The following is a 26,675-nucleotide window of genomic DNA, read 5'->3' as shown; positions in this document are numbered from 1 at the left end:
TGTATTCTCTAAGGAATGCCATTCTTTACTGGTTGTTGTAATGGAGAATTCCGGCCCACCCACCCAGCTGGATAACGAGGCGGTGCAGGCCAGGAGATAGGTGGACAGAAGGGGCCTGGGCCGCCTCCTTCCCCATATAAGGCCGGCCGATGCACTCTCAGCATGCGCTGCCAGCAGTAAACCCACCAGGAGCCCGTGGAGAACGGTAAACTGGCGACCTTAACGCAAATAAAAACCCCAAATCTGAATTACACAGCCGAATAACGGGCCATATACAGCCCCACTTTGTAGAGGGAAAAGCTATCCGTTCTTTATAAGATACTGTTTGCAATTTAGAGGCCTTGTAAATCAATTTAAACCCTTGGCCTGCAATTGGGCTAGCAAATGAGTAATCGTATGCCCGAGCAGAAAGTACACGGGCAAGGCCATAGAACCATCACATCTGTTCAGCAGGGAGCAATGGTTAGCCCATGTTATGCGAGGTCCTCCAGAGCGCGCAGTAATCATTCGGTCAGCAATGGCAGCATGGTGGCATGAACATTACATGTTGAGTCGAAGGCCAGGCAGCTGCACTGCAGCCAAACGGTACCGCCGGCATTATCTAAAGGGTACATTCGCTTCAGTTAGGAATATCTGTGCTTATATTATGTGCATTCCCTAGACCAGTGCCAATCAGGCCTTTGGGAACTTAATGAAAGTAATAGGTCGGTGGCAGGGGCTTCTCCTCACTATGGGCAAATGATGGCAGTTGTACGCAGGTGACCTGTTTCTTCCTAGGTGCAAACGTAACCGGTCCTCGCCATGCAATTTACGCCCGAGAGGAAAATCACACACACAGACTCAAGATGGAAAGTGGACAACACAGAGAGACCTGAAGAGTAAACATGACCGGATGTGTCAGTAGGGCTCATCTTCGTTGTAAAGTATAGCAAAAATCATGCATAAAATGCATGCGTAAACAAAATGGCATGCATCATTGTTACTCCACTTCACCTTTCCATTCACTTGTTTGGTGGAGAGGGGGCAGAGAGTGGAGAGTGTTTCCGCAACTACCATTCTCCCGCCAAACAAATGTGAGAGCATTTAAGGGCGCATATATTTGCATGCTGATGTAAATGATTCAGACTCATTTGGAATGCGCCTGCTTTTTACACCATCAAAAGGCAGGTCGTTTTCACTGGAATCTACTGAACACACTACCTGCTATATATAAATGGCCATTTAGTCAGTTTGCAGCGCCTGTAAAGTGCAAAAAGAAGGCGTAAAGTCGACTTTGCCTGCTTATGAGCCTGTTTTTTTGTATGTTGTAGTGCAAATGACTTAAGTTGCATGCAGGGGACCGAAGTGCAAATTAAATAGGTGCGATTCTTGGAGTTTAAACCCGGGAGGAAAATTACCTCCAGTGTTTTCAGAGACTAGTAAAGAAGGACATCCGCTTCCTCGTGCACTGCCCTAATAAAAAGGAAATAAAGGAACTAATACGAAGTACAGTTCTCCTAGAAAATCACTGACTTCATAAAGACGGATAGAAGACACGCTTTCTGCTAGGGGAAAGCCCAGATGTAACAGAAAAAGCAGCAGAATACGTACCTGCATATACAACTGCCAGAAGCACTGAAACGTGTATGTACAATTGTTTCAATACCTTGCTTTGACCAGGCAAAAGCTTTGGCAACACGTATCAATAAGCATGATTCTACATTATTCCACAATGGCCGATTACATAAGCAGAGGAGTAGGTATTCTCAATGCTGCCCATATTATGCACTGTTAACACCTATCAGTGTTGCCCTTTTTAGCCAATAACATTTTGCGCATTTGAAGTCTTGAAGTTATGCTTTTCCCCATTTAAGTATCATCCCAAAACTTTAAAAGTGGCAACATGCTAAGTGCTGTTGGTTAAAAAGAATAACCTGGCTGAAGGTGCCACACATATCGTGCAGCCGCTTAGCAGCCCTGAGAAAAGAGAGTATGGGGCTGGTAAGAAAAGACCGGGCACCAGCAGACTTGAGAGGCCTGCTGGTTTCCATAAAGCTGTGCAATTCTAGATATAAGTGTACCTTACAAGAGGCTCTGTTCAGGCGACTGCTTAGAAGCAAGCCACCATAACCCAACAAGTCACCCGAGTCGGTCCTCTCCTCTAGAAGACACAAAAACACAGAAAGGTGCCCTCAAACATCTGAAAGCGATAAGGTATGTTCTTAAAGGGCTAAAAACTGCCACATCACTATTTCTCAACCCACACAGGCCTATGTACAGTCGAAAAACAGAACTAGAGTCTAGAACTGGTAGCGACTTGAGAGTTCAGCTGCTGCAGCCTCCCTGAAAACCCTTGACAATGTTCAGTGGTAGGGGATCTTTCATTCTCGCACACTTGAGGGAATTAGCTCATGTGGAGTCAAGAGAACTCCTCCAGACTCCCGTGGCGAGAAACATTCCTTTAGGAAGATCTGAAGAGAGGGGGTTGGTTCCTATCCCCAGCAGTAGAGCAGAAGGTCTAGACCAATGAGGGCTACTTAACAGAGATTATGGGCAGTGTGGTCCTCTCCATAGGCAAGGTTAAACAGACAATGTTGCATATGAAGCAGGGCCAGTCTATTAAAAAGCACACTGACGCGCTTGATTGAAGGATGGCTGGTTCTGAGGTTAAAGTGACAGTATTAGAAATGAAAGTGGTTGCACTCTCCCTCCAACTAGACATGAGAAGCAAGAGATGAGTAGAGCAGGAAAACTACTCAAAATAGTCTTATATAAGAATATGTGGATTTCCTGACAAAGAGGAAAAAGGGTGGCCTATTGAATTTCTACAAAAGAGACTCCCATGGTTGCTTGAGCTCCCCCTTGGAATGATGCTTGGGATAACACAGGCTCGTCGTAGATTAGTCCCAAAGCCGGGCCTTGGCGTTTATATTTTGTATTTGTATTTTGTTTATTTGTAAAGCGCAGCCAGGCCCAGGGGCAACCAGGCGCATAATCTTAAATACAAGTTACAGTGGTTACGTTACAGTTACATATAAATGATCAGTGCAAGGATACAAGTCATAAATGCAGGAGACAGCTTTTACAAGGAGGCGGTGGGAAGACACAGGTGGTAAAGGTCAAGCACAAATAAATATAGAAGATTCCAAATAAAAGTGGAGCATAGGATAAACAAAGTGCTCTGAATAGGTTAGATTGTCAGTGTCAAGGTCCTGAAGCCAGTTTTTAGTATTACGCTTAAATACATGGAAGGAAGGTTCTGATCTTAGAGAGGCTTATAGTTACATTTTTAAGATATCCTGTAAAAAAATATGACAATCAGGCAGGCAAGAGAACTGGGAACGTTCATTGGGTTGGTGGCCATAAGTAAGGTCATGTTTTTAATGCCTACAGAAGTGAAATGGCAGCCCAGAGAAAACTATTCAATCAGGCAAAACAGCAAGCAAATGCAAAGAAAATAGCCAACCACATGGTACATCCAGCAATTCTGAAAGTGATGATAGGTGGGAAAACACATTAATTTGCTTAGAATGGGAAACCCTTGCCGTTTATAAAGGATGCATTTTCTCGGGTTCTATATCATAATCCCGACTGTTGAAGGCCACTTTTTTAGGCCAATTTTGGGTGGGCTAGCCGCGTTTATCCCATGGTCTATGTGTATGTGTATGTGTACTATGCTTTGGAATTATAATTGAACCAGTGAATATCTCCGATGGATAATATATAACACACGTGTGCCCTGGCCCATCAGTTTCTGTGGGCCGCATCCCCATTACTCTGGTTTTACTGTATTATGGTTATTCAGGATTATGTACTAAGGATGTCAGCTCTGGGGAGTTTGAGGCCATATTGTGTAGCCTGCAAGGGGTCGTTTCCTAATAGTATGCATGAGAATGGGGAGGGTATACTTTACTAATTTCAGAGACAGCATAACCCGTGTATTCGGATCCATTTGTATTGGCTTTATGCCCTTATTCCGGTTACTTATTATAAAGGAAGTTATTTAAAGACCTGCTATGTTTGGATATGTGTTGTCTACTTCCCTATTGTTGGTACCATCCCCCTTTACCTCAGTTTTGTTCATCTCTTATCCTTTTACCTTACATTTTACCATACAGGATACCATATTCTGATTGGTTAAGGCATTTGCATGCAGACCAAACAGACGTATGTAGGTAGATAGGCATACTCTCTTGGATCGATGACTGGTCAATTGAGATTCTTCCCATGGAATGCCAGTGGGACTAACAGCCCAATTAAGAGAAAAGAGGCTCTAGCCCACATTAAGGAAAAGCGTGTGGTTGTAGTATGCTTACAAGTGACTCCTCTGCTTGATGAACATAGAGAATAGACCTGTAATGGGCAATCCCCAGTTGACATCCTGAAAGATCTAGGTGAGTGCATCATTGTTAAGAGGGATCTGTGCGCAATCATCAATGGACAAGTGGTAGACATGGGGATGGCGATGCAGAAGCAGAAGTAACCCTGGAAATAAACCTTTAGTTTTAGGTAATGTTTAAGCACCAGATACCATACAGGGATAATATTTAAGGGGATTGAACAGACACTTGAAAATTTAGGTTCTGATTTATGTAATATTGGGTGGGGAATTGAATGTATTATTGGACAGCAAACTAGGTAGACTTCGTGATAACTCTTTCCGTGTGGAGGATATGGCCAAAAAGGACTTATTTCTATTGATTTCTTCATGGAATCTGGTTGATTCCTGGAGGTATCCACACATGGAGAGGCACTACATCTTGATTCCTCTTCCTGTATAGATTTGCTTTTAGTCTCCAAAACCATTTCCGGGGATGTCCTCCTGGTGGGCATGGGAAAAATAGTGGTTTTGGATCACACAAATATTGAGTTAGTTCTAGATTACTTCCTAGTGGGTTGACAGCTGAACAACCCCCCCTTAAGATGTTGCCTTTATGGAATATATGAAGGAGGAGCTATCACTTTCTATAGCCTCTAATGAGATTCGATTGCCAACATTTTTGTGCATTCTGGTACCTTAAAAGCGACCATGAAGGGCAAGATGTGCATTTTACAAGCCTAAGCTCAGAAAAAAGATGTAGGGAACCCGAGAAGTAGCAATGTGCAATGTGGATCACGCTCATTTCAAGAATCCCCCTGATCGCAGTTAGAATCTGTCTTGAGGTCTAGACTGTCGTTGGGCCATGTGCTTACCCAAGAAGCAGAACATGATTTATTCTATACAAGGCAGGCCTTCTGGGAACCTAGAGGGAGGGCTGGGCCCTTTTGGCAAACAGGTTAAAGAAGGAAGAGGAGAATAGTCAGGTTCTGTATATTATGAAAAACACAACTAGAGACATTAGTGCAGTCTTCAGGGCCTTTACAAACTATCTTAATAGATACTGCAGCAGTGAAAGACTTTCTGCATGACCTCGAACTCCCATACCTATCGGTAGAAGGTAGCAGAATGCCTGGAATATGTGGCTCCCATAGAGGAAATTTTGAGGGCCATACACTTAATGCAAATACCAAAAAGCCCATGCCTGGGTGGATTCCCCAAAGAGTTTTACAGTGGGTTTACTGATGTTTTGATACCTGTGCTCATGAAACTATTTGCCGAAATTACTTAAAGGGTGAACTCCAGGTAACAATGCAACTAACCCTTACTATTGCGATAGCCAATCCCAGAAAAATACACACTGTGCGAATGTCCACGCAACTTCTCTCCTAAACACAGAAGTAAAGCATCTTGCCACAATATATGCCCTCCAGTGGGGTAGATCATTGCCAAAAACAAACTTCATACCTGATCAGAACAGTTGTTATAATAAGGGAACTGGTAGACGCAAGTCATCTAGATAAGAACTTTGTGTCCCCTTCTGAAACCATTATTACTGATGAAGAGTGTGTGTTTGGCAAAGCTTATTGGGAATATGTCAGAATTGTTTGCAATAGGATCCATTGTGACCCGAGCTGTTGGAGTCTGCTCCACACCCTATATGTTAAGGCCAAGGCCAAGATAAAGGTGACGTTAATGAAGTGACATCGGCACAGTTTCAGAGTGAAAGGGGAACACGTTAGGGGTTCCCAATGTCAGCCCTCTTCTTTGACATCTTCACAGAATCACTGGTGATACTGATCTGAAAGCAAGCTGGGATTGGAGGGTATCTAATGCGGTGCCTGCACCTTTATGGTGCAACAATGCATGGACAACCCGCTAGTGCCAATTTTAGTCCCAGAAGGGTTCACTAAGAACCTGTTTGGTAATATAGAAACATTTGGGAAGGTATCTAAGTTAAAGTGAAACACCTGGAAGACAGAAATATGTGTTATATCTCCAGTTTGCCATTGGGGTCTCTTACCCATTGGGCAGTTTAGCTGGAGAAAGGATATATTTAGATATGTTGGGATACATATCACTAGGGGCACCACTCATCTAGTTGAAAAGAAAATGTGTTCACTAACCTAGTGGAAATCAATGCCTCATGTAGGGAGCGGGTGAAGCTTAATTTGACCCTGTGGTGGAGGATGGGATAAATTAAGATGACATTGTTACCTAAATTGCTCTATTTATTCAATATGCAATCCATTTTCCTGCCAATCAGAACCCTATGCATAAGTGTGGTTTTGATATCCAAAAATGAGGAAACACAGGGGTTGGGGGGGGGGGGTATATTACCACATTTTACTATTGGATTAATATGGATGCTCCTGAAGAATCGAATTGAGTGGGTATAGAAGAGGGTTCAACAAGCTCCATTTGACTGCCTCTTTTCTATGGACAGGTCACTGTTGTGCTTCTAGACACCTCGCTCTATTCACCATATTCTTACAGAATGAAACCTGGACAGAGGTGAAACATTTCTACAGTAGGGAATATACGTTAAAGAAAAATGCATCCTTCAAACCCTATCACAGGATACTACACTGGAAATCATGGCACACTCTTTATTGAAAATTGGTAATCGTTTGGTATATAATGAAGTAGGATCCTGAGCCAACAGTAATCAAACGCGCTTTATTTACGTATAAGCATTGTTGTAGCAGTCCCCAGCAAAGCCAGCCTCCACAGGCAGACACGCCTGACCAACTGACTTGCTAGAGCCCCACCGCCTTCTCACAACTCCACATGCCACATTCCACCCACGACCCACCATTCTGTCCACTACTGATATACAGCATGCTTTGTTGGTTTTCCACTCATGTGGCACTAGTGCATTCGGTTGAAGATACCCCTTTCATATTCTTAGTTGTGCATAGTAGATATGGTCCACACATTCTTATTTTGCATTTTGTTAGTGATTTATTGAGGTTATATCAATTTGAGAGATGCTGACACATGTTTCGACCATAAGACAGGTCTTTATCAAGACTGGGTTTGGTGTATCTTGGTAGGCAGATTAGATGGTGGCGAGTAGTCTTGGACTGTGGTACATTGTATTCGCAGGGCTTGTAGCCTTAAAATAGGTTGTCCTTATTGGTTTGAGCACATCTGTGCATTATAGATGGCTTGCTCGGGGACACACAGATGGAAGTTTCCCTGCTCCCCAATCAAGAGCATAATGTGTTAGTCAGATGATGCAGTTAGGTAGCCAAACTGGAGGCAGTAAACGCATATTTTGAGGCTCATTTGCTAAGAGGAGAGGGTTTCCCGGTCTATATTACTAACTGTCTTGGAGAAAAAAAAAATCTAAAAGAAGCCCCTCTGTTACGACTGCTTAACTAATGGAAAGGAAATCTGGGACGGAAGTGTATACCCTTTACCGTTTAAGATGGCTGAAACACAAGGTTTCGACGTTGTGTTTCTTAACATTAGTGTTATTGAACAACATCCCTATGAGGCAGTGTCTAGAGAGTAGGAACTATGCTTCGGTGGCGCGCTTGCCGAATTTAACAATCAAGCTTAAAATGTTGAAACACTTTCCCCGAAAATGGATTCTTTTGGATTGTTGGGATCATACTAGATATTGTTTTTAATATTTGTACAATTTTAATTCCATTGTAAAATTATTTGCCCACTTACTAAACCCCACACGTGTAAATAAAGTTAGTATTAACGTTGGAGTTTCAGGGGGTTGAGGAGTATTGGTGTCGGGACCGCTGGTGCTCTGCACACCTCCTGTTGGTGTTAGTAATTATTTAGCCTGCCGTCTGGTACTTGGTTTGTCTTGGGAGCCACTCCTAGGTTCCCAGTTGGTTTGGTAATTGGTGGGGTGACAAACCTTAGTTAGTAGTTGGCGCTGGCTGGATTTGGTAGCCCAATTGTTAAAAGATCTAATATTAATAGCCCAGTCCTTGATTCATGTGAGTTGTGGTTTTATTATTGTTAAAACAACATGGATATTATCTTTTTCCGTGCCAAGTTGGTGAAACTAAAAACAGCCGATGCGCGTTTCAACCGAAGTCTTTCTCAAGGCAAAAACAGGTGGCAGCAGCCTCATGGTAGAGCTGATGGCAGACCACAACACCGTTCTTGTGGTCTGACCCAGCCGCAACGTAGCGCTGATCCCGGCCTCAGACCAGGCTAACCAGCCTCCATTGGTACCCTACGTGGGCCACCAGCCATCAGCTAACACGAGGCTGCTGCCACCTGTTTTTGCCTTGATAAAGACTTCGGTTGAAACGCGTGTCGGCTGTTTTTAGTTTCACCAACTTGGCACGGAAAAAGCTAATATCTATGTTGTTTTAACAATAATAAAACCACAACTCACATGAATCAAGGACTGGACTATTACTATTAGATCTTTTAACAATTGAACTACCAAATCCAGCCAGCGCCAACTACTAAGGTTTGTCACCCCACCAATTAGAATTAACGTTATACCTATGTTTTTATTATAAATAAAAAGCTTGTATGGATTATATATTTATACAGATTTGAAAAAGGGCTTTTCTATCATATATTGGCTTTTGTGACTACTACTCAGTTTCTATTTGGAGTCACATTATACTATCTGAAATCACAGTTTACTTCGGGATTAATGATACATACAGGTTTCTAAATACATACAGCACTAACAGAGAGGCTTTTATGAACAATTCTGTGAACTGGACAAATCTGATTCACAGAGCATTTTCCAATGGGATTATATCATTATAAAATGCCTCCATGAATCAGGCCCCTTATCTCACTTTATAGTACTGTGCCGTCTGCAGTGAAACAGTTTCCCTTCTCACATTCCAGTGACTTTCTTTAGCCCATTACCTACTCTTACTTTACTGGGTAGACCATTTCAGTGCAAGGCACCCTTGGCAGGAAAGAGCTGATCAAATTGCACAGGCCTCTTGAAAGATTATTTTCAGGTCTGCTTATTTAACATTAAAAAAAAACGATTTGCTTTTTTTCTACAATGTTAAATATTGTTCTTCGCATTAAGAATAACCGTTTGAAAGTCTATGCTAAACAATGACTATAAACAGGTTACCAAATCACACTGCTTCCTTTGCTGGGTATATAATTTAAATCTCAAAAATACAGTATCAACATCCATACGAGTTTATAGGGTCACAACAATTAGGATTATAGTACTTGCAGACTTAATTTGCACTGGAGAAAATAAAGATACAATCATGTTTTTGCATAACGTGTTATTAGCATCCCTTTAAAATATTGTCATTCTGGTTTGTACTGTGCTTTGTGTAAGTCCGCTCTACAAATCGGGGTATTATTTTTAAATCTTGAATGTCAAGCACTCAAATAATTACATCTTAGAGTACACCAAGAACTGGGAAACAATGCGGGCAAACCTAGATATTGCATACTGGCCCGAAATCCCAGTTTCACCACCTAAGCAAAGTGTGTGATCTTGGGCAACTCACTTAATCTCATGGTGCCTAGTGGTGTCCGGTCAATTGGTCGACAACAAACTGGTCGACACCATTTGGTCGAATGCATTTATATATATATATATATATATATATATATATATATATATATATATATATATATATATATATATATATATATATATATATATGTGTGTTTTGTGGGTTTTCGTGTTGGGGAAAAAAAAAAAGAAAAAAAAAATCGACCATTTGGCATTCGACCAAATGGTGTCGACCAATTGACTGGTAACCTGCCTAGTCTGTCACCTATAACAGTTAGCATTGATATATTGCACAACACAACGTCATTTGTTTCTTGGCTCACTCTGGCAACACTACTTGAAAACCATGACCCTCATCAAATCTCAGTCGATGGTCAGATCCATTCAGCTTGACAGTAACTTCTCAGCTGTATCCTCTACCGATGCTACAGCATAGTGCACCTTCTTTCCTTGCTTTCAGTCCACCTCCTGTAGCCATACTTGAGCACTTTTACATTCTGTGAGGCTGCTAACCCGTGTTCTACGCCTATGCGCGGGTGTGTGTAACTTTTCCATTCAGCTTCTTATCCGTGTGCTGCATAAATACTACACCCCCTATACCTCTCTCCATCTTAATAGCTATTGTTAAAATGGGTCCTATACCAATGCTAGAACACCGGTACCCTCACTGTAGAGAGCTAATATTGCTTTACATATGCTGCACACATGAAGGTGGTCAGGGTACATTAAGGTAGTTCTCATGTTTATTTTAACCGGTGCCAGGGCACCATATCAAGATGTGGGTTGCGATTGGGTGATTTTTGTATCTCTTAAATTATTTGGTTTGGGGGTGGGGGGAGGGGTGCATTTTTCTATGCGCTGTTCCCCCACTCCATTAAGGCGGCTGTATTAAGCAGCTTGAAACCGCCTCCCATAAACGTTCTCGGGGTGGGCAGAGACGCGATTGTTTTAATGCTGCTAATGGTATTGGCCCTGCCCGTCACAAGGAAGTAAACACATGCTCTGACGTACTCGCAGAACGAAGCACTGATCGGAATCTGCCACATGCCCCCCCTTAATCAGAAACAGTCGCCGCGTTACTAGATAACTGGAGAGGTCATGCAAGCATTATTAATTCATTAGAGTGCAGCATCGCCTCTAGGAAGTTAAATGCAACAAAGCAAGTGGCAAATACAATCTTTTCTGAGCTTTGAAGCCTTTGCATAACTTCTGCAAGATGCACAGCACTTGTATATGATCACTTGTTCGAACCATTATAAACTCTTGCGTTGTAGTACTGTGCTCCAGCCAATCGCTCACTCTACACTATCCATGACTATGCGTGGAAATCAGTATTACAACAAAAGCAAAAACAAGAAGGGCAACAAGAAGGCAAGCGAGATAAGCTGAAGGAGGAACCTGGCATCAGGAACAAAGGAAGAATATAAAATAGCTTAAAAAAACTCGCGCCGAGGGCTGCACCACATAAGTGTCTTTAACGAGGTAGGAGGGCCCATAATGCCCTGCATGGAGTGAGCTCTGAGTCTGTTAAGGTATTAGCACTCACATACAAATAAAATAAAAACAGCAGTCAGTGAAGCCGTGTATTTTTATTTTGTAGTATGTGGCATCATGAAATCTGTCGGCATTTAGCTTTATTTATACATTTTCACCAGTAAGGGAGGTGAGTATAACATTCAGGTCCCCATTTAATGACTCGTGGATGAGGCCCCGAACTAGATCCAGAATACGGCCAAAAGGAGAATGGCGTCATCACATGGAGCTACTTGGCCGAGAGAAGGCTGCACACGGGAAGAGTTTGATGGAGGCACAACCGGAAGATACGTACACAGCAAGGTCGTCACAGCGTGTGCAACATTGAGTGGGGCATCTGGGAAACGGAGCTGACACCCAGAGGAAGAGCAGTGTTGCCGAGGACTAAGGACGGAAGGAGGTCAGCCAGCGTAGAGCTGAGCACACCTGTAAATGTTGTGGCAGGGCAATATGAGGGTAACTGCCGAAAGATAAACCTCTGGGCTGTACTGGGTCGTAATAGCCCACAGATTAACCAATGAGAGCAGTGACATCCAAGGAGGGGTACAAATGGACCTTGCCCGAGGGCCATACTGGGAGTTATGGGTCTTGAAAACCGAGTTGTGTAGTGACCCCCAACTCCTAGTGCAGCCCAAGGGCATGCTCTATAAGGGTAATACTACACCCCTCGTTTAAATTAAGGGAAAAAAAGTTATAGCTCAACCTGCTAGTCAAAAATCTGAAAATGTTACATTAGTTCTTTAAAAAAAATAGACTTTTTTTTAGCCCCTTCTTGTGGTGAGTTGTGTTTGGGCAAAATATGCAGGGATCATGTGCTTATGAGTGTTAAGAGAGGGGCATGTATGCCAGTTGCGGCCTGGCGAAGATTGGGGTGGATGGGGAACGGGCCAATAACCCCGATGTAAGGTAAAGAGAGTGGGGGATGGAGGCAGACATTTCAAGTTCCCAGGCCGTGTCGGTCAGGCGTGGCCCAGGGAACGATGGGGGCAAGGAGGCAAGCAGTGTGGGTGGCTGGCCTGCTCTCAACTCAGCCCTCCAATTAAGAGAGGGAACAGTGCTCTGAGAGCTCCGCCCACAACTTTGTGCGCTTTGCTATGGTGCTTGGCTGATCTGAGAGCAACACCAGTTTGTGTAGCATGCAGATTACCCAACCGCATCGCATGTTTGAAAAAGGGGTGCACTATCACAACAAATTACTCAAGAGAGCCAACCCACAGAGCAACAAAAGAAGCAACATTGGGAACACATTCTATGTTTATTTATACACATACAGAGAAGCCACTTAAAGAAAAACAGAAGGCTAACACACTTTTATGAGCAAATAGGCAGGAGTGGCATGAGGAGGACGTACAATGGTAACCTGCATGAGGACAGAAACAGGAACATCAAAACAAATTGATAAGGGAAGAGTCAGTGGAGAAAAAACAATAGCAACATCTATGATAAACTGCAGCAACAAAAAACAGTTATATAAAGCTAACATACTAAATAAGCAAAGAGAGCAGTGATACAAAATGCAAGTAAGAGACAGAAATATAAAAAAGTAGAATGGTATTTAAACTATGAGGATAGAGAAAGCAGAGACAAACAGAATGGGGCTAAAGGTAGAATCCCTATAGGGTTGAGACTGGGATAACAAAAGGCAGCAATGGTAATGTAACACATTCAAGAGGACAGGGACAACAGCAACTTAGAAATATTTCAACAAAGAGGTAGTCGAATAGAAAACTATGTTATATCAATAACAAAAAGGAAAGATCGAATGATAAATAATGAAGACAACAAATTAATAAGAATGTAGAGCTATAAAGCTTGAAGCTTGACAGACAGAGCAAATAAAAAGTAATATGAAAGTAAAATATTTTAGGGTATAAGACATAGCAGCAAAAATGAAGACTAAGACACAGTAGCACATAGTACAGAGAACACTAGGCCAGACAGAGTTGTTCAGAGCATGAACATGAGATGGGGAAGGGGATACATTGCAAGTGGAAAGATATAGCAACAGAGATGGAAGAGCTACTGTATAAAGATGCCACCTATGACAGCAGGGGCCGCAACCACAATATAAATAAGCAAAAGGAAGATAATCATTGTGAGTGAAAATATAGCAGCAAAAAAGGAAATCATCAAAATATGGAAGACAGACAGCATCATAAAGTGATCGAAAAATAAACTTTTTGAGAAAAGGGAAAGCAGGAGCATAGTAAAAAGATCCAATGCAACCATGAGTAGAAAAAGCAAGAGAGAACAAAAATCACAACAGAACATCTCTACAAGGAAACGTTTAGTGCTAGAGTGTAATAAATGTTACATTATACAGGGACAGATACAGCAATTAAAAACCTCGATTGAAAGACAGGGAACATGGAAGGAAGAAAAAGAGGCAAACTCTAGGTGAACAAAGGTATCCAACAAAGTGAAGAAATAGTGAGCACAATTTCTGTTTGAGTGTTTACTTGTTACAAGGAGCAAGCATTTCAGTCAGAAATTATCTAAAGGAGGAAACATAGCAGTGAACCGAGTAATCCCAGCTATGGGTGATTTACAAATCACAAGTGGGTAATTAAAATGTGTTAACATTGAAGGGGAGCAGTACAAACATATTCAAATAGAAGAAAAGGCATTTACAGTAGGAAGATAAAGAATAAACATTTTGATGGTAGGGTGTATACAAACGATTGATATAGGAATATCAATATAATAAGTGGTTATAGGATATCCAAAAAATTCATGGGGGAGGGGGAGGGATCAGGGTAAGGGGACAATGAGATGGAAGAGTGCAGAGGACTCTTCAGAGTAAAGGAGGGGCCATTTTAGTGCCGCAGTGAACACTGAAATTATGAAGTGGATCAGGGATGAAGCTCGGGTTGTGCAGTGAACAGAGGTCAAAGGCACTATAATGAAGTATCCAAGGTGGGATGTAGGAGGCGATGGAGTTAGAAAGGTGGAGCGGTGGGGCTAAACCACGGGTGGGTTTAAAAACTAGATGGAATATGAATAAGGCTTGGTGTTGCATAGTGAGGCAGCCAGCACGGGGACAGGAAAGATATGTTGCATCCTGTGCCTAGGTTAAACAATCAAAGTGATGACAATTTCTACCCAATGCACAATATATATTTTGGTGGAAGGCTTCGTAAATTTGCTTGATATGGCAATTCATATTTGGATGGATGTATGGGATATTTGTGTAAAACTGTTGTAGGCTCAGGTATATAATCTGGAGACAGTAACACTGGCTTCCTCACGCTACTAAAATTGTGTGATTTTGGCCAGATCAACTTCAGTGTGCCTCATTCCACTTAAGTGTCAAAAGTGGGAGTGCATAAACTTGGACCCCACTTAGGAAGTGCTGTACACAAATGTGACATACTTTGGCAAAACCACTAGTTTTTGCTTTGGTATAGGCACTGCAAAGTGGGTCTTTGAGAGTCGTGAGTGAAAGCGGGTGTGAGTTTACCTGCATATTCACTAGCATGAAAGTTCATGCTAGTAAACTTTCAATTTACATTTATTAAATTGTTTTCCCCCCTGGTCCTTTGTTGATAACAATTCAGGAGTTGTACAGACACACAACTGTGAGCAATTGGATTCATTAGAATCATGCCAAAACTTAATTGGAATTCATACCCGTACGTCCTTCTTTCAGGTGGAAAATAAACTGTAGCAGGTTCCTTCGTCCACAAACTCAAAGGGGAGTTTGCCCGTCTTGTGTTGGCAGTGCCTCGCCATCACAGAGCCACTGCGAAAAAAGTAAGTGGCCTTGTCAAAATGTTGGGCCTGAGCCTCAACAATCCTTGCTAGGTCAAACGGAAAACCGTATTCTAGTTGGGTCTGCAATCATCAGATAAGTTACTTTTAATCATTTGCTGCAACTCCTCTCCTCTTTGCCGATGTAGGTTACTGTGGCATTCTGCCACCGAGAGAGTCCATGAAACGTGTCTAGGCTGTTGTTTCGGCTTTACGTGCTCTGCAGCAGCAACAGTTCGATTGGTCCATGCTACTATTGTTCAACATAAACAAGTAGGTTGGCACATTTGTAACCGTGGCAAATAGGAGGACACAAAAGAAGAACTACCTGAATCCTAGCGTCAGACAGAACTAAACAAACTATATTTTATGCTTCCTTTAATGGCAGCGAAATGTGCAATAAAGTGCAGGAATGCGGGCAATGGGGTGAAAGCACACAGTGAGACTGCAAGAACCCCCTAGAGTACCAAAAGTCAGGCATGAGAAAGAACGCCGCAGGCCGCAGCATGCATAGTAATGAGAGAAGGACAATGGCGAGCTTCAACCACAGGCCGAACGCTGACTGGAAATTAGCACTTCATACTCTTCAAAAAGGAGTCCAGACTAGGAAACGCAGGCTCGAAAAATATTCCGTCATTCGCTTTGTCTATACTCACACTTCTGGTAAACACATCCCTGGCTTTGTATTTCTTATTTATTATATCAACACTGTATCTGTCATCTTGATAGCCTTATCTAATAGAGTGGACGCGAGAGGAATTGTATGCATAGCACGGTATAAGCTAGTCCCATGTTTCAACGAATTTAATGGCTGCTTCAAGGAAGAACCTGCCAGAATCATTCTAAAAACCTCATGCCAGTCCTGCATTTAACCCATACGTAACTGGTAATCCGCTCCCTTCGCAATAGTCCGGGAAGCACTCTTACTCATATACAAGACCCGGTTGTTGGCGACACCGGCGTAATGCCAATGTGGATAATCACTGCGCCAAATACCATTCACGCTGGTGTTCCTCAGTAGCAGCCTGGCTTCTTGCAGGAGGTTCACAGTGGCGCCCATAGCCCCATTAAAAGGGACTGACTAGGGACTCATTTCCTGTTAATGAGAGCATACAACTGGGTTCCTGTTAAGCTCACCTGGAAATGCCTTTAAAGCAGCCGTTTGCCCTGTACCCCTGTGACAAAATGACTACTGCTCTGCAGGAATACAGTGATGAGTAGTGGTTTATACATGCTTAATCAGCCACTACTACTAAATTAGCAGTGATCTCAGTCATGAAATTGAAACAGGCACAGCATGAATAGCACACTGCCTTCACCTATTGGGGAAGCATGGGCCAAGCTACGCTATTCTCTTCAAAGGGGGGTGTGAACCAGCAAGAAAGCATCCAAAACAAAAATAGTAATATAGACACCAAAATAAAATAAATTCCAATCAAGGTTGTATAAAAATACAAAACTTAAATCAAACTAAAAGGACAAACAAACACGCTAACACCACATTACTGTAATGAGGTACACAGAATATGCAGACTTTTAGGTTGAAAGTGGTACTCTGGGTATGAAGAGAGGGGTAGGCTAGCAATTATTTTTGGAGCAATGTTAAAACTTAAGTATTTGTCTTTTAAAAAGGTATAAAATGGGATCTTGTTACCAGGGCCCATAGAACAAAGTTAGAGGGCCGAACTGCTGCTAAATACATTATTGTCTTCCTTGTGATTCTTTTAGACACTTCCATGGGTCTCTCAGGAAAGGTGAGCCCGTCTTCTGCCCTTCACAGCCAGCAAAGGTGCCAAGGACACTGGCAGGGTTTGCCATTTCAGCAGACCGAGCCCAGGGTACTAGTGTCCATGCAGCAGGCAGGCCTATTCCATATTCCCTTGGTGTGCTGTGAGACCCTGCACTAGATCTTTGAGGAAAGGTGAGTGTCTCCTATCCGTCCCAGCATGGAAGGTTTGCATGGACCCTTCTTGGAAGTCTTTATCTTCGCTTCTATGGCAGAGGACTTTGGTAGACCAAACCTTCTTGTGATCATGCGAGGATTCACTTAAGGGGGGGGTCCCTCGTCCCCTTATATATTCATTTTGCCAGAGCAGATTTGTCAATTTCAAGTCTTCTGTAAGGGGCCAATCGCAGTTCTTGTAACAACGATGTTTGCCTTCGGATGTCAGCACCCTAAGTGTCTTGTCTGCAGGGAGAGACGAAGGGCAGAGGAAATTTAAGTGGCCTAAGAAATTCCAAGATGGTGGAATTCTTCGCTAGTATATAACTTCTCTCGGACTGCTTTAAACTTTCCCCTCCGTTCTATGTATGTAGAGACTCCAGTAATTACCACCCTGGTGTGACTTCCCTATTGTGCTGGCAGGGTTTTTCTTTGAATGAATTAATTGTAAGGTTGCAAAAGGTGGAGACTGACACACAGGTGGCAAAACATTTTTTAAATTAAAATAAAGAAGAGATCTCCCTCTTCCTAACTCTAAAATGGGTTTCCCTGCCTCAACTAAGTGATTATGGATTCGGTCAGAATGTCCAAAAAATGAAAAGAGTGTTGGGTCTCAAAACGCCGACTTCTGTCCCTCACGCTTGTAACTAATACTAAAGAGGTAGTGGATCTTCCTGGTCCAGAAGAATGGCTCCCTTCTTCTGGAAAATGGACTATAGTTCCAATTGCAGGTGGGAACTTCTCCTGCGAGAATAACTCTCTTCCTCAGGTCTCAGTTCCTTTAAAATACAAAACAAAGTTCCAGATTGTGATGCTGTAAAGTTCTCAGTTCCAATTCAAAAGGTAAAGTTCCAACTCAAACATCATTCCTTATTGTCCATAGATTTCTTCACTATTGAGTTCCTGGAGAATGTCTCTCTTCTCGAGGTAGCTTGCTCTCAATACTTCCACAGTGCCAGGTGAATGACTCCTTTCTCCAGGCATTCTTCTGCTTGGCTTCACGATACACGCCAGGGAGTGTAGCTTCCTTCCCTTGATCTCTCTTGGCTTCATGGTACACAGCATCAGGGGGGAGTATGGCTTCAGTCCCCTGTTCTCTCTTTTGGCTTCATGGTACACAACACCAGGGGATTTGGTTTCCTTTTCCGGGGCCCTTTTTAGGTTCTTCACCATAGTTCACGAAGGTTGGGGGAATAAATTGCCTTCCCCAAGACCTACTCAGGCTCTTTGTCACAGTTAACAAAGGTTGGGGGAATGACTCCCTTATCCAGGCCCTATTCAGGATCTTAGTCACAGTTCACAAAGGCTGGGGGAATGATTCTGTACCCCAGGTCCTTCTCCAGGGTTTTATTTTCAGTATGGGTTCTGGACCCGTGTTGGCAGGTTTACTTCCTTGCCAGGTACTGCGATGAGGAAGAGTGCTGTGATGTCCTATTTCTTCCATTGTAGTTCCCAGAACCTTCTCTCCTCTTTTTATCTTGTTGGTGATCGACCCGATTCACTACCCTGCCAGGTACTATCGTGTCTCAGTTTACTTAAGGCAGTCTCTAAAGTTATGTATGGGTCCCAGACTCTGGTTTCCGGGCTTCTCTTGCCCTCCTTTCCTCCCCCCAACAAACCTTGACCCTTTTGGGTCTCTTTCGGGTCTTGTTAATGGTTTCAAGTATTTGTTTCTTCGCTCAGCTTCTCACACTCTCTCCCTGCTGGTATGCCATGCCTACTGCAAGGCTCAGCAGCGTTTGGTGTTGAGCGGGTGGCAAGTCTCTCCACACCCACGTGCTCTGATGGCCCAGATCCATTTGAGTTTCACTCTTCCAGCTCTCTGGTCGGCTAGGTTACCTCAGACCAGGTAGGGACGCCTCTTCTCCCATTCTCGCATCCCAGTCAGCAACTTCCTCAATGCTCCACACGGCATGTTCTCCAGACTCTGGGATCCTCCTGGGAGGGTCTGACAAGTTGGTAAATCCCTCTTTAGTTTTTATTGGAGAAGTCCACAAAAAGCTAGACTGCTCCAACATGATCTTGTTGATGATCGTCATTGTTTCTGCGCCTCCTCGTCATAGTCCTTGTGCATGATGGTCTATCAAAGTAGTCTCTATTCTCCCTTGTTTCAGTACTAATGAGAGGAGTAGACTGAAACATACATAGGGATAAATGGAAAGGAACTGGGGTCTATGGGAGGATTATTAGGTTTGGGGGAGGGACAAAATACCACATTCTCCTGCTTTGTCCTCCCTGTATCCCAGAGGGGGAATCCCTCCCCATGAGAGCCTCCCGCTGAGTACCATCCCCAAGGGGACTATCGGGTAGCGGGTTCTCCTCCCTGGCCTCATGAGAAGGGTCTCCCCCTCGGGGAGAAGGGACGACACCATAGGATTTGTTACAGAATGGGTCTTTCTTTACCCTCTGGGGCATATCCTATCCTCTTGGGAAGGTGTCAAGCTTTCCCAGAAAATAACAGAGAGCTTCCAAGGCTGAACCCAACAGCTTATTTCGGGTCAAACCAGCCCTATACAGTAGTACACAAAGCTCAGAGTTGTACAAAGCACTAGAAATCAGTTTGAAAATGAATTGACATCAGATAGGTTTTGAACATTTATCACTGTAGCTTCCTGAAGGCCACTATATTTATTCAGATTTTGCTTTATATTTATTTAACCAAACTACTACTAGCATTGGGGATACACAATTAACAATTGAAGTATTTGTTTACTTTCAAAGGGATTCCTCTTTGTTATATAAAAAAAAGGCCAATACTAAATTTGCAATAACTTTGGTTCTAGACATGGAGGGCACATTTATGAGGCAGCTAGGAAGGCTGCTACGTTTGTGCCAGATTTGGAAACCAAAAATGTGATTATACTCCCTAAGTAAACAAATCAGCTGGGGCACTTTTGAAAGTGTCTGCCGAGTGCTGCTAAATATGGATTTAATTTGAGCAGACGGTCATTCCACACTCTATTTTCCCTTACTGCATAATACTGGATGAGTAAGGGGAGATGTATAAATAGACAGCTGCATGATATGAAAGGGTTTCTTTAGTGGCAACTCCACCCGTATTAGCTGTTGCTCACCATCTCGACCTCCAGATTTGTAATCCTTGATAACCTTCAATTTGGAGTTTCATCCCTGATGTTCTGGAACAAGCTGTCCCACCCCATATGGCCCTCTCAATATTTGCTCTCCCTCAGAGAGGTCTTAACAGCAAGCTTCTATTCATGTTTTGGCTTGTACTTCATCGCCCACTTGTACCTGGTACTGGATTTTTATCTAGAAACAATAACGTTATGGTGTTCCTGGCACAAAACAGAAATATACGAAAATAACAATATTTCACCTGTCACCCTCCAACATCAACATCTGTTAGACAACTACAGAAAAGGTCCAAAGTATCTGAAACGTGTCTGAACTTTAAAGGGAACATTTTCCTAAATACAATTGGAGGAAAGCAAAAAGAGGGGTGGTAGATTATGTTATGTTTAAAGGTTCTTATAGCACACACCGTTGCCACTTGTGTGGTGTCTTGGCGCTCTGACGGATCTGTAATGCAATGAGGGTGGCAGGTATGTTAGCAGGACTGAGCTGGAAAAAGTGCAAGTGAGCTCTGATGTGCTGTTGGCAGCTTCCGTTCAGAGAAACCAGTCACCGAGCATAGGCGTGTTTTTCGGTTGCTAGTCGCCATGTGCTGTTGGGTGAGATTATGTGTGGTTTTAGTTTGTTGTCATGGTGTTGTGAAGTGCGTCTGGTTTGTGATGCTGTAGAGATATGGTAGTTGTTTAGTTCAGAGTTTGAGAGGGTGTATGCTGAAGGGTGAGTTTTTAGTACGGTTAGTTAGTGGTAGTACATTTCCTACCCCTGATGTTCTGACTAAATGCGACCCTTAGCCTGTTGTTCAATCTAGTGTGTAGCAATTAGCACCCTCATGAATTCCTCCAGGAGTGATGTGTTCTCTGTGCCCTGCGGTCAATCCGTGAGCTGCACGGTTTCTGCGTCCCCCGCATTCCTTTTATGTGTGACGAATTTCACATATTAAACTGTGATTAGTAAACTACTGCATTTTAGTACTGTGATATACTTAGTATTGATCACAAACTGTATATGTGGCAACACATAGGTATTGACACAGGAATCAAGGCTCGAAGTGGGAAATTCTGAGAACTCGAGGGACCAGGCCAATGCTTTACTGAACAAATGTCAAACGGATTGGAATGACAGAATTTATATTCTTTCTTTGACATCTGTTAGTGACATACGCTCATGAAGGTAGTTGATGTTGCAATAAGGCAAGAGAGACAAGAAGAGAAAACTGGGATTGTCCAATTGATATACGATTTCACTTGTTCAAATGCAAAAGCATGCACATAGATGGTTACAATCAACTGCATATATGGGCTTTGGGTGGATAGAGTGCAGTAACTTGGAATGCAATCTGGAGCCGTCGGTGAAGTATCTCTTAGATATGAATAGCTTACCAAAAACATGAATGCAATACAACATTAAGTTAAACAAGGTAACAAGAGAACATGACAAGGGACCCTCCTTTACAATGCAGGTTCTGCCAGCCTGAAATGTAGACTATATATGTTATGTTTTAGGAGTCCCCTCAAAGGCTTGTGGTATGGCTCAGGGGCAAAATACCCACCCTGCAAACAAGACAATGCAGTTTGATCCATGGTCTGGTGCTTGGAATCTGGCATTAAACACAATATAGATCACCAGTAAAATAAATTAACTGGCTGACTTAGCCATATGAGCCTGTTCTACCCAGCTATTAGCTCTAACATAGAACTACTTATTTCTTTTGTCCACCCTCAATCTCGGTCACCAAGACTTCCACATAGTGCTATGCACTGGCATCATTGAGGTTAAATTGGGGAGCTGTATCTCATCGAAAACAACATAGCTTAGTTTATCAAGGCTTCCCTATAAAGGGCAGGTGCTACTCTTTCAAAGCTTACCAGTGTGGGCCCAGTGCCACCCTCATTCTCTATGATTTATCATGGCATTGAAAATTGACGAGCAATGCTCAAGATGCTAGTCATGATCTCCTGGTGAACAGAAAGGATGACCCGCTTCTTGTTGAGACCAACAATCTTTTCAGCAACTAATCAAGCATTTCTAATAATCAGTAACAAGAATACTGCTCACAGTAGGGGCCAAAACAGCCAATGTGGAGGGTATGCTTCTCAAGATCATTTAAAGGATCTCCAAGATGCCGCTCTGAAAACGTTCACTTTCTGTACACTCGCACCCTTTGGAATAGTACTGTAATAAATCAGGAGTAAGATTGCTAAAGACTTTTATTAAAGTAAAAGAAGGGTAGGAGAAAGACCTATCTCGTCCTAACTCTATGGGTAGTTTCCTGTTTCAACCAAACTAAAGGATGTCAGTGTCAGAACGTCCAAAAATAAAGAGTTCTCCGTCCTGTGTCCAAAAATCCTATCCCTCCCCTTACAAGGTTACCTAAGAAAATGTGCAAAGGGGTAAAGTCTCTCAACTGGCCATCTGTAGTGTTCTTCAGTGTTTCAACATAAAGTTCCAAAAGGTGCACAAATGAACAAATGATTAATGTTCCCCAAGTTATCAACTCCCAGAACGATGGGGGAAGGCCTTCCCTTCCCTTGAGTTTTTCAGCTTCCAGTCATATTGCAAACCACAGTTCATTTTCTTGGTAAAAGGCAACTTTCCAACCTAGGGGGTATGGCCTCCCTTCTCCTAGATTTACACATTTAAGGGTTCTTCCTCATCCCTCCACTCACTTATTTCTCAAAGTTCCATCACTTTTCAACATAAGGAGGTATAGTTCTCTACCCCTAAGTTATTAAACACTTTTAAGGGGCTTCTTGCATATCTTTATTTATGATGGGATGTGGCTCCTTGTCTTGCATTCCCCTTGCCTGGTATACTTCCCTGCCAGGACTTTGCAACATTAAACTTCCCTTCTGGGTTTGGGTCTTCAGACTTGCCACATGTTGCCTGGGATACTCTCCTGCCAGGACTTATTCTCAGTGTTCTCTTCCTCTTCGGGTGTGGGTCTCCAGACTCACAACAGGCTGCCTGGTGTACTCTCCTGCCAGGACTTGTTCTTAGTGTTCTCTTTCTCTATGGGTGCAGGTTTCCAGATTCGCAGCGAGCCGCCTGGTGTACTTCCCTGGCAGGACGTATTTTCAGTTTAACAATTTGGGGTTTTCAAATATTGGGTCCTTGACCCCCTTTTCTTTGCCTCTTCATCAAAAGCTTGCAGTGTCTGTCCCTGCCCCCTTGCTTGGGTCAGCCTGATAAGTGTCTCTGCCTTTTCTTGCTGTGCGGTTCATGCTGCAAAGTGCCCCAGTGTCCCACGTCATCTCCCTGGGCTCACCGGTATTGCTTAGCTGCTTTGGCATCCTCCACACTTCTTCTCTCCAGCAGGGCAGACTCTGCTTCAGTTGCCATCTCGTCTGTTCCCAGATGTGCACCGTGCCTGACCTTTGTTCCTCAGCCTTCTGCGCTGCTGGTCTGCATGCACAAACTCTCTCCCTCTGGATGTCTCGAGATGGCTCCAGTAAAGGCGCTTCTGCTTTTGGCTGTAGCTGCTATGTTTCTAGCCCACCCCGACCGACGATAGGAAATATAGAACTTCATCTTTCTGGGGGTGCCGTGATTTTAAATGTCCTGGCACTAATTGAATGTTTCCAACCACTAGAGTGTGCTAACAGTTCCAGGACTTTAATTCTCTTTATTGCTCCCCCGCTCCTCTTTGTCTCAGTGTTTTGGCACAAATCGTCAAAAGGAATTCTGTTGTCAGTATGGGGGGCTTGAATTGGTTCAACATCACAATGGGCCTAACAGTCTGTGAACCTAGGGGGATGTTACACCCTGAGTGGAAAGGGGCATAGCATGTTCATTCCAACGAGTCTCCCTCTCCCCACCCTTAGGGTCCCCTCTCGGGCAGCCAACCCCAGGGTTGGGATCAGGTAGCTGCTGCCCTTCCCTGGCCACGTGAGTAGAGTGTTTCCCCAGAGAGGGTGTGATGACATCTCTGGATTCATCACATTAAGTACCCACCAACTTGGTTACTCCTTTGCTGCCAGTTGAGATATCTTTCAAGCAAAGCTTTTGACATGTCTATGTGATGAAAATCAACCAGAAGCTGTACTTTAATTGCACGCTCCATGCTCAAATAGCTTGCGGTTTCCTGCAAACATGACATGCGGGCCAGCAACCTATTTGTGCATGGAGCATTCACTTACAGGACAGCTTCATGTACAAAGTGGCTAGGGTTTGCTTAAATGTAATGTCAACCGGAGCTCTGCATTTTTCAGTGCTTTGGGTGACAATATATTTAAAAACAACATTACCATATGTGCAAGTCCCTGCGCCCTACTGGCCACAACCAACATGGGGTGCCTAAAAGGGACCTCCGTCCAAGGTACCACATCCTAACGGCAAGCGCCACAAGCGTTGTGCCCAAACAGGGCATATCGCTCAACTCGCTCTGGCTGCAAGTACCAACAGAGAGCTGTAGAGTAAGTCCATGTGGATGACTTTACGCATAACAGATATTTACACATAGCACATATTGACAAGTGCACACAAACAAAGCTGTTCAGATTGTTATTCTCCGATAGCAAGAAAGGAAAAAAAATAGATTAACTCAAAAATTCAACTGTAAATAATATGAGTGAACTCTGAAAACCAAAGACTGAGCAGTTGGTGAGGGCCACAGAACTTGGGCAGGTTGTCATCTACATTCGTTCATTCGTTCGTTCCTTCCTTCCTTCCTTGGGCACACTTTTAGGATTCAGTGGCTTTTGCCGATAGTGCTATATTTCAGCATTTCACAATTAAAAGAAAATTCCCATGAAATCAATGCCATCAGACGGGCTCTACTTTTGATCTTTCTTAATATTTTGAGATCCCGTCAAGAAAATACTCATCTTTTAAGGTGACAGCAAACTACATCCATGTGCCACCATTAGGCGTATGCAGACGCTCTTGCTGGGTCCTTAAAGTGGTGTTCAGGCAGCAAAGTTGTGTGCGTCTGCATCAAGACTGCGACACTTGGTCACGTCTGCCTTACTTTAACCTACATGGGAGGTCCACTCTGGGCCTAATGGCAGTGGGCGGCTCCAGCTGAGTAAAGAATTTCAAGGTAGCTCTGCAATGAGAATGCAAAACACTAGACGGAATGTGCAGGTGAGGACAGAACTGGGACATGGATCTAAAAGTTCTTCTTTAACAATTTGCTTTGGAACAGCATCTGTTCCAAAATCTAATGATGTCTCTCAAAAACCTCTTCCCTTTGATCGTGATGAAATGACGATTACGTATCCGGATCAATCAGAAACCAGTCCATGCCTAAAATACCATGACCACAATGAATGCAATAAATGGGTCATAATATGAATTTCCTGTAAATAAAAACTGGATGAAACGGTTGACAGTTCACACAATTTAAATCTCACATCACAACTTATGCAGGGTAAGAAATGGAAATCTGCATTCTCATAGGTTTCCGCCTGCCTACAAGTTGTAGTAGCATCATGGCCTACCTGTTGTAGTAGCTATGCTGGTACACTCAGGGGATTGGTTGCTGATTGGTGAAGATGCCGAATGCAGTTCGACTGAAGTGGCAGATTTGGCTGGAGAGAAGGGCCCTGGTGATGGAGTTGGTGCAGCAGGCTCTGTCAATACTATATCTTCTCTTATGTCTGCTGTGGATTCGGAGGTAGGACACACATGAATGTTAACAGGACAAACACAAATGGCTCACAACTGATGGTAAAATAAAAGTGTTTTATATTTTTAAATTCAGTACCAAGGGGCAAACTCATACATGGGGTAATACGAATATCACGCCATCACAATCTAGTGCTACAACATTGCAGGGCATTGCATTGACCTTTCTAGGTGTTTTATGGATGGCAAGAGGAAGTACTAGTGTGGCCTGAAAGAATCCTGCTGATTTATAGGGTAATTATATAGGACACCGGTGTATTTTCGGAAACACTTTTCCCTCACTACCCATTTAGGGATGCCGGAACCCTACGCAATGCAGCTCAATAGCCTTCGCAGCTAAGAAAGGATGCCTCACCACCAGGGCCCAAGAAGCCTAAAATGATCAGTGAGCTCTTCCAAGTGGTCCAGATCTTTTTCAACCCTACCCAAAATACTGCCTGCCTCCAACACTGACAAGTCCTGTCCACTGACTTCAGCAGTATCTTCATAATAAAAGTACCAGGCATTCAGAAAGCCATTGATGTCCAATTGCAACTGGCACCTGGAAGTATCTGGCAAAGACAAACCGATCATCCTCCCCATCTTTACAAGACCTGTGTTGCCCTCTCTCAAAAGAACCCAAACACCCCTTCTCCCTGCCCCACTAGTTTTGTTTGTCACACATAAGAGCCAATTATTAGTTCAATTCTCACAGTAGAATTCATGCCACAAATCACAGTCTTAACACCACTACTAAAAAAGTCGTAAACGTACTACCAGCCACTCTGGTGAACTGTCATCAAGCAGTCTGCATCCATTGACTGTCAAATCTCCACCGGCACGTGGAAATAAACAATGCAATTGACACTGACCAACCAATGAGGTCCCAGACCCCAAGTAAAGGCCGAAACATTCGGAAATAAAAGCTATTCACACCTCCCCGACGCACTTGCGATTCAAAATAAAAT

The 26,675-nt window shown here is 43.2% G+C and overlaps 1 protein-coding gene across 7 annotated transcripts in view; it reads right to left on the bottom strand.

The window, feature by feature from the left end:
- RFX4 (regulatory factor X4) overlaps positions 1-26,675 on the bottom strand; it is a 429,787-nt gene that overhangs the window by 48,300 nt on the left and 354,812 nt on the right. For 6 of the 7 annotated variants that reach the window (XM_069628257.1, XM_069628255.1, XM_069628256.1 and 3 more), the window contains one exon: positions 25,542-25,703. The exons of the other annotated variant lie outside the window; for it this stretch is intronic. In XM_069628257.1, coding sequence (XP_069484358.1) covers positions 25,542-25,703 — 162 coding nt within the window. The remainder of the gene's footprint in view (positions 1-25,541; positions 25,704-26,675) is intronic. 7 annotated transcript variants of the gene reach the window in all.

This window comes from Ambystoma mexicanum, chromosome 12 (genome assembly GCF_040938575.1).
Source record: "Ambystoma mexicanum isolate Mex_15411 chromosome 12, UKY_AmexF1_1, whole genome shotgun sequence".
In the NCBI taxonomy this organism is placed as follows: Eukaryota; Metazoa; Chordata; class Amphibia; order Caudata; family Ambystomatidae; genus Ambystoma; species Ambystoma mexicanum.
This window is presented reverse-complemented; position numbering and strand designations above follow the sequence as displayed.